Source organism: Adiantum capillus-veneris, chromosome 27 (assembly GCF_014529385.1).
Source record: "Adiantum capillus-veneris isolate H3 chromosome 27, ASM1452938v2, whole genome shotgun sequence".
NCBI classification, from domain to species: domain Eukaryota; kingdom Viridiplantae; phylum Streptophyta; class Polypodiopsida; order Polypodiales; family Pteridaceae; genus Adiantum; species Adiantum capillus-veneris.
In genome coordinates this window covers 30,403,376-30,411,528 of record NC_140957.1, presented here as the reverse complement: position 1 = coordinate 30,411,528, position 8,153 = coordinate 30,403,376, and the positions used below count along the sequence as shown (strand labels likewise).

The 8,153-nt window shown below is 42.1% G+C and overlaps 1 protein-coding gene across 1 annotated transcript; it reads right to left on the bottom strand.

The window, feature by feature from the left end:
- Positions 1–3,404: 3,404 nt before the first annotated feature.
- On the bottom strand, positions 3,405–6,994 carry LOC147421717 (acid beta-fructofuranosidase 3, vacuolar-like). Its single transcript, XM_086502481.1, has 7 exons — positions 6,366–6,994; positions 6,222–6,230; positions 5,277–6,136; positions 5,027–5,188; positions 4,422–4,660; positions 4,260–4,350; positions 3,405–4,091 (listed from the first exon to the last, which is right to left on the bottom strand). Exons 1-7 carry the CDS (start codon positions 6,907–6,909, stop codon positions 3,894–3,896), a joined length of 2,103 nt encoding a protein of 700 aa, XP_086358607.1. The 5' UTR covers positions 6,910–6,994; the 3' UTR covers positions 3,405–3,893.
- Positions 6,995–8,153: the final 1,159 nt, after the last annotated feature.

The following is an 8,153-nucleotide window of genomic DNA, read 5'->3' as shown; positions in this document are numbered from 1 at the left end:
CCTTTAATTAATTAGCTCGGATGCAAGACCTTTGCACAATCCTTGGAGGAGCTATAAATTAGGATGTAGTTTGGTAAAAATAAAATTTACTCTCGGGCTTTCAAGCTTCACTTCCTGTGCGAAACCTTAGCATAGTGCTTTGGAGGTGCCACCAAGCTACTTCTAAAACTATTTGTGGTAAGTTAAAAATTTATCCTAAGGTTTCTCAACGTTCATATTTGGAGTCTAAAGGGTTATTTTGATTAGACTCACGTAATTGCTCTAAATAATCTCCTTTGTCTTGTACCTCTGATTAATGCTACTTGGAATATATATTTATCCTTTCTTGACATGTATCTATGACTGAGATAACTAAACAACAATTAGCCTTCCTCTTTTATGGACTTCTTTCCTTTTGGTCCCAAGCTTTTGACCGAGCTAGTCCACAAGCAATTAAATCAACTTTACCTGTTCTCAATGATTAAATTAAGCTGAAAAATACTTTTACAAGAAGATTAGAAATTAATTTTCATGACATTTGGTATATGTACACTTCGATATTGTGGTTTAGAAGAAATTAATGAACATGAAAGCTTTTTTCTTCAAGTGCATTGGTTGGCATATGTTGCAATTCCATGTCATAACAAGTGCTTCCTAGTTTTTATGGTGGTCTTTTGGGTGGGTGTGTACTTATAAATTTCCAAGGAATCACGTGTCTTTCGAGTTATGTTTTGTGGGAGTCCTTTTGATACCATTTGTGATGCTGAATTTTTGTTTTGAACATTACATTAGGAGAAATTTGGACTTAATTTTGGACCTTGTAAGAAACGCCAACTCAGCATAGAGAAAGGTAATCCTGAAAAATACAAAAGTAGTTTTTTTGGAATTCTATTTCTTATAATACATATGTAACAATTTGCTCGATCACTTAAATATATGCTCGTACAAAATGCTTTTCGAGAGCCCAACTTAAGTGTGCACGAAAATTCATGTCCGTGAATCTTAATGAATGATGTGATGTGCGATGAGAGAAAACACATACTAAAAGTTTTCAAAATACAAAAAGAGCACCATGAATGCATTCGGAACGTTCAAAAACCTCAGGATAGCACTTTAAAACATTAAAATCTGACGTTTCTAGTTCAAGATACAACCTTTTTAAGCCTTGGGCCTCATGAGGTCACAGACCAAGCGAATAGAGGCCCAAGAGACCCCTCAAGGGCCTCTATTCGCTTTGTTTTGACCCCTTCATAGTTTTTAATAGTTCGAATTTGAATTGCGAGTACCTCATAAAAAAGTGATTGATGCCTGTGTGAGATAGCAACAACGGGTCATAAAAAGACGTTTGGTGCTTGTGCAAGATGTCACTATCAAGCGCCTTGCTTTTTTGGTGACAATGACAATTTTACCAAAATTGTTTTCATGAACATTTTCAAAAATGAGAAAAAAAACTTTTCTCCGTAACGTTAGCCTTCTTCCTATTGGCTAAGAAGCATTCTCTCACTAGAGCTAGAAGGCCCGAAATTTCCTAATGTTTGTTTTACAACTAGAAGCAAGTATATGCCATGCCATCAATAGTAGAAGAGTACATGATTATGGTACATGGGAGGAGGCAATATGCATCACCCATTTTTGTGCATGAAGAAGTGTCACAAAATTGCTATATGTGTTGTTTGAAAATGATGATCACTGAGTACTTTACTATTGTCTAGTAGAATATACACGCACGCATGTAAACATTCGGGACTTGCTAGATGATTACATTTTGCAATGTCACTAGCCTTGCATTGTTGTTGAAGACAAGCAACTGGCCCGCATGTTCCAATGCTAAAATAGGATAAATCCTAGAAGTTACACAAGTTCTACCCCCTTGTTCAAATGCCTTCACAATCTAGAACCATCTACCTCTCAAGCCCACGCTCTCCATAGCTTTGTGTTTAAAGTGCTCATATAACGTTGATGGCAATGGTGATGAAGCATCTATTCTAAGCAGTGTTTTCACTCTTCGATGAGTATTTTCTCATGCTTGCAAGTGTATGTGTGTATGCTATTGTGGTCCTCTGTGTGTACTAGTGACTGCTGAGAGGGGCATGTCTTTATTGTAGTTGTGCACTTATGTGTATATGCATTTCTATGCATGCTTGATCAACAACCACATGTGTTATTAGGTCAATGAGATTGCTTAGCTTGTAGCATAAAATTAAGTGAGTAGATAGCACATAACTCTCCCATGGCTTGTACGTAGTGTGGTTGAGTACACCATGTGTGTGCATCGATTCCCATACACGCCAAATGGTTTTCTGCATGCCCTAGTCAAGTGAGAGCCCACAACATTTTTGTGATCAATCATGTGTGTAGGCTCTCTAGCAAGAAACAATGGCTACAAAGATCACCTTCATTGTCTCGTTATACTTTTTGTGGTCATACCTCTCTCGAGGGAAAAGATGAATTGGCTAGATGAATTTTTAGGTCTCACTAGCAAGAGGGGAGGGGAGGAGAGACAGGAGGAGAGGAGAAGAAAGAGTAAAAATTAGGTAACAACGTATGTTTATACATGGCTAGAGGGTGCTAAAGAAAGTAAATGCTAGATGAAATTACACTGAAGAGAGAGGAGTAGAGGAGACGAAAAGAAGACGTTCAAAGCACATAGTATCTCTAAAGATAGAGCATATGCTACCAACTCTAGCAAAGTTTCTTATACTCTAAACACGAAAAGAAGACACCAAGCACATAGTATCTCTAAAGATAGAGCATATGCTACCAACTCTAGGAAAGTTTCTTGTACTCTAAACTTTGATGCAACCCACAATGTGAAAATATAGGTTTCCGTTACAATCCTGTCCCTAAACAGAGAAGAAGAGAGAATGGGCCGACTTACATAGTAATTGGTGAGCGAGAGAATGGCACAACTTTAAATTGGACACACTTGTAGTGTTAAGGTTCAAGCTCAGTGAGTAAAAACGGGGATTAGAGTATTAAAAGTGCTAGATTTCGAGCTTGCCTTGACAGAATTTGACAAGCTTTTAAGGGCAAATGCCTCGGACTTTTGACCTGCAGGTCGCAGTGTGGCCATTCTTCTAGATACACAAAAGACTACAAGCAAGCGAGAGAGAAGAATTCGTCAAGGGGAATTAGCCTCACGGTTAAGGCAAGGGGCTTAAGCACACCCGCTATGATTGCAACCCTGCGACGTGCAGATGTGGATGTGGGCGTAATCCTGTAAAACTAGCTGCCGCGAAGCATCAGATTGCCCCAAAAACAAAGGAATCCTCACATGCTCTAGACTAATGTCTCTTATGTGGTCAGTAAGTTGCAAATTTCCATCACAAAACACATTTGTATATAATCAAGGCATTGCTAGTCAATAAAACATCCCTCTTTACTTAAAGCATGCACAAAGCTACATCTCCTATTTGAGACCAATGAGCCTCACAAATAAATATCGTCTTCATGTTTTATTTGTGCCCATATGACAATCAGTTTGAATACCACCTCAATAAGGAGGTCTGAGCCATAATTTTAGTGGTAAAAAATTGGGCAGTATAGATCTTTTCCTGTGGTTCTCCTGTTCAAAGAGGATAGTGATCAATATCATGAGATCAACATCTTGAAAATTTCAAGTAGATGGCACTGTGTCGGGGCTTTGAATTGTCGACTAAACCGAGTCGAACAACAAGGTTGGTTGTAGGCATTATAGTACACGGATTCACTAATGACTCTACAATGTCAATCTTGCAAGCTAAATCTCGATGCTGCTGTGTGTAGAAGCAAGCATATGGAATGCCATCAATGGTAGGAGAGAAAATACTATGATACATGGGAGGAGGCAATGTGCACCACCCAGTTTTATGCTCTCGAGGTATTGCAAAATTTCGGTATGTTTTGTTTGGAAGCCATCATCGATGAGCCCTCTGCTACTGAACAGTGGAATATGCATGCATGTAGACCTTCGACACTTGCCAGGCGGTTAGGCTTTGCAGTGTCACGGGCATTGTACCGTTGTTGAAGACAAACAACTGGGCCGCATCCTCCAGTGCTAAAGTAGGATAGACCCTAGAAGTTACACAGGTTCTACCCCCTTGTGCATATGTCTCCACAATTGAGTGATCGACCTGCCATTCATTCATTCCAAATTAAAGGGGGCCTTATCAGAGTCTCTCAAAACAAATATTAGTGAAGCTTAATACAGTGAGAAGATTATTTCAATTTTACTATAATTCTACATTCATCTGTTTGGTAAGCTTCATTCCACTTTAAACGAATGTTAGAGATATGCTTACAATCACTCGGACGGACAGCGATGTCTCAGTCTCGAGCACAGGCACAACACTGCCATAAGTAGCTATATCGACTTCACTTGCCAACGTAGACCTGCAAAACCAAATCAAACGTAAAATAGCTATCTCAGAGGCAGCTAAGAGAAGAAAAACAAGCTGTCATACCTGCTTTGATCATTGCAAATAAAAGCAGTCCATTTTCCATTGATTGTTGCAAAATAGAAATAAACACTTGTCTGCTCTTGCAAGTCTTCAGATGCAAGCACGAGTAAACCAAAAGGACCATAGTAGCCTTGTCTAGCAGCAGTCCCTTCACTGCAGCTGTATGACTCATCAGCCATCACAATATCTCGGTGACCTTCGATGCTGGTGGTGGGATTGTTGAATGTCAGCTCAATGTCCAACTGCAGGGAACATAACACTATTAAGGCCTTTAAATGAGCAGTACAATTGTTCCATGGTTTAGGGAATGAGACTGGCTATGCGCATGCACATGCAAGTGTCTACATATTTGCATGTTGCACACATGTGTGACGATGGTGAGTATGCGCGTGTGTATCCATGCCTATGCAATACAAGGATCATGCACGTACGCATGCATACATCCATTTAAGCAAACATATAAACATCATGCATCCATGGTTACATGCAAAACCCCATCCATATGTAGTCATGCATACATCCATTTGAGCAAACATGCATATATACATCATGTATACAGGCAAAACTCCATCCATATGTACCTACAAAGCAGGCTACTGAGACCACACCTGAGCTCCAGAACCCCCCGAGACCTCCACAACTGAGCCACTTTCCAACACGGTACTCTCCAATGTTACCTTGGTTCTTCTTAGATCCAACACCTCATCCACTGGCCATTGTAGAAGATTAGCCTGAGTGACGTTATCAAACCACACCTGCCGTGGAAGAGCCTGCATGTACAAAAGACAAAATAAGTTGCATGAAACACATCCAAGTAACCAAACCCACAAAGAAATTAAACTTACTGGAATCTCATACCTGCACTGATGCCCATCCCTTTTCAATGTCATCTTGCAAGCTATCTGACTCATTGATCCAGCCCCACAGAATCCGTCGCCCTTCATTGGCATCATAGAAAGTCTTTGATGCATAAAACTTCCCATAATCATATCGCAGCCCTAGCCCAAGATCAGCAGAGGGATCGTCGGGGATAAATGTGTAGTTCTCATAATCATAGGTCCCGATTACATAGAAATCCAGCTTTGAGTTGTCCATGCTAGATTTCAGCACATGCTTTACATCCTCACCATAGATGGAAGTATCGACTCCCATTGCAGAACCAGACATGTTTACAGGGAAGAAATCAAGACACTCCCACATACCAGTACCTTCTACTTCATGCAAGTAGTTCTCATGCATTGTCCAGTTGATGAAGTCAGAACTTGAATAGACCATTGCAATACCTTTCTGTTCCAGCTTTGAGCCAATTCCAAGCCTCCACAACCCATCTGTCCCAATCCATGCAGTTGTAGGGTCTCTAAAATCAGTAGAAAGGATACCTGTGGGAGGCACCAATACAGGGTTGCCAGCATATTTGGTCCAGTTGCGGAGAAGAAAATCAGTGGGATCGGACGGGAAAGCAAGATTTTGCACTTGGGCCGACTCATTGGTAGATCCTGTGTAAAGGACTAGAGGCGTTCCATCTTCCAAGAAGGTTGCCGACCCCGTCCACACTCCATTTATGTCATACCACTGGTCCGGCTCCATAGCCAAGTCCAAATAGAGCCAGTGAATGAGATCAACTGATACTGCATGTCCCCAAGAAATTAGACCCCAATAGGCATAATAAGGGTTATATTGGTAGAACAGGTGGTACCATCCATTGTAATACAGAGGAGCTGCAAACAGAGCACAGGCAAGTCATTCTAGGTGACATGCACAAGTCTAGCCCAGCATGAAACACTTCAAATTTCGCATACATACCGTTTGGATCTGTTGCCGATGATAGAGGCGCAATCCCCATGTACAAGCCCAACAAGATCAACAATTAGCATGATAAATCAGCCAAACGTAGGAGACAATAATTATGATACTGCGATGATATACCGCAAGGAAAGATAACAATACCATTCATCCAGTTGCTTTCAGGCTGAAAATGAAACGCAGTGCGGAGGGACTCGTAGGCCGTGCTGTTCCATGGAGAGTACAATCGGCCGTCCTCAGAAAAGATGGTGGGAGCCGTGCTTTTCGGTTGATAGAAAGAGGCATCTTCCCCAGCTTGTTTGAGGTAGATCTCAGACCCAGATAATGTCTTGTGCTTATGCACAAGTTCTGCATAAGACCCACTTTTTCTTTGCATAGATGGAGACGACCCATGAGTTGAGTTGGTCTTGATTGCCGAGTTGAGGTGAGACCCAACTGATGTGGGCTTGGCGGTGCCATGAGAGGGAACAGGGGAGCTTTTAGATGGTGACTCAGAGAGGCGTAAGAAGGCGGGTTTTGTGAAGGCAATGCAGGCCACAAAGAGAAGCAGGGAGAGAGCCAGGAGTGGAGCTTTTACGCTGATACGCAACGATGGCGATGGCGTGCTGTGGGAAGCCACAGAAGCCGTAGAGAGAAGAGAGATGTAGAGATGGGTTTCTTGATTTGAGGAAGACGAAGCCATGGCCATCTTCTGGATCTACGAGAGCTTGTTTGTTGTGTGTATTATTATTGGCCAGGCTGGACCGGAACTCGGAATCCCTCCTGCATTTATGCACCAACTTCGATGATGCGATCCGATTCACACCCTCACAGCTCGACCTCCTATTTAGGGGATCCCTTCTGATTGGACGAAAATATAGCATCCTTTCACTTTTTCAAGAGGCCCTCCCCATGAAAGGGAAAAGCAATTCTATTGTGTCTTGATAAAATTATTTTCTGGCCTTCCCCATGAAAGGGAAAAGCAATTCTATTGTGTCTTGATAAAATTAGTAGAAAATAAGGCCTGGAAGGATATGGTCGGCCAGGAAGGATGTGGTCACTCGAAGCATCATTTTCAATCGCAGTGCCCATAGTTGCAAAAGATTTGCATAGTTACATAAATAACTACACTTCACAGATCGTTGATGAGCTTCCATGAGTGCAGTCAGACGAGGCGGTGGATGAGTTTAGTGCGTAAAACAACCAACTTCAATCAGATGTCAAGAAAGCGTGCATGGACAAGGGGTAGCCAAGGGTTACTTACCCCTTGGACACAAAGAAGGGGGTGATGACCATGAGCTGGAATTCCAACTCAGCTTGGCGACACCATGTCCACCACGCAGTGTGACACAGGAAAGCTTGCAGCACGGTTTTTAATTGGCTCAGCTCACCTTATGCCTTGTCGGTCCGCCGGTGTGTGACAAGGGCCTTAGCAACTCTTGAGTCCTTGGTGCTAGTGTGTGCATGGCTCTTCAGAGGAGGCGACTTGACATGTTGAGTCCTTGGTGCTAGTGGGCCTAGTGTGTGCATGAGGCCACTTGACAAGTTCACAACTTCACACATAATATTTTGGGGGCACAAAAAGGTGAGGATGAGTTGGAAGAGGGCCCACAATTGCAGCAAAGATAGAACTACGCTTCAAATAATGTTCGAAAAAAAAATAGGTAGATGGAGTGGTGGATCTATAGAAGATTAAATAAACAATAGAGTTTTGGATCAATTGGATGGGGGGGAGTCTTATCCACTAGCGTCTAGGACACCCGCCTTTGGAGGGGAGCTGTTTTTGTTATGCAAATGTAGTTTACAACACGCCACGCAAGCTCTTCATGGTAGGAGGAAGATACTTGCACTTTTCGTCCACACAACTAGCGCTCTTTTCACCGACCACCTTCGCTTAACACATACTGATCATAGCATTTTCTCACCACACGCACTCTCCTAATAAGAGCCTTG

Coding starts and splice junctions, on each gene's coding strand:
- LOC147421717 (XM_086502481.1), bottom strand. CDS start 6,909: ATGGCCATGGCTTCGTCTTCCTCAAATCAAGAAACCCATCTCTACATC. Junction 5,189..5,276: donor AGGGATGGGCATCAGTGCAG/GTATGAGATTCC, acceptor TTGTACATGCAG/GCTCTTCCACGGCAGGTGTG. Junction 4,351..4,421: donor ATTTGCAATGATCAAAGCAG/GTATGACAGCTT, acceptor TTGGTTTTGCAG/GTCTACGTTGGCAAGTGAAG.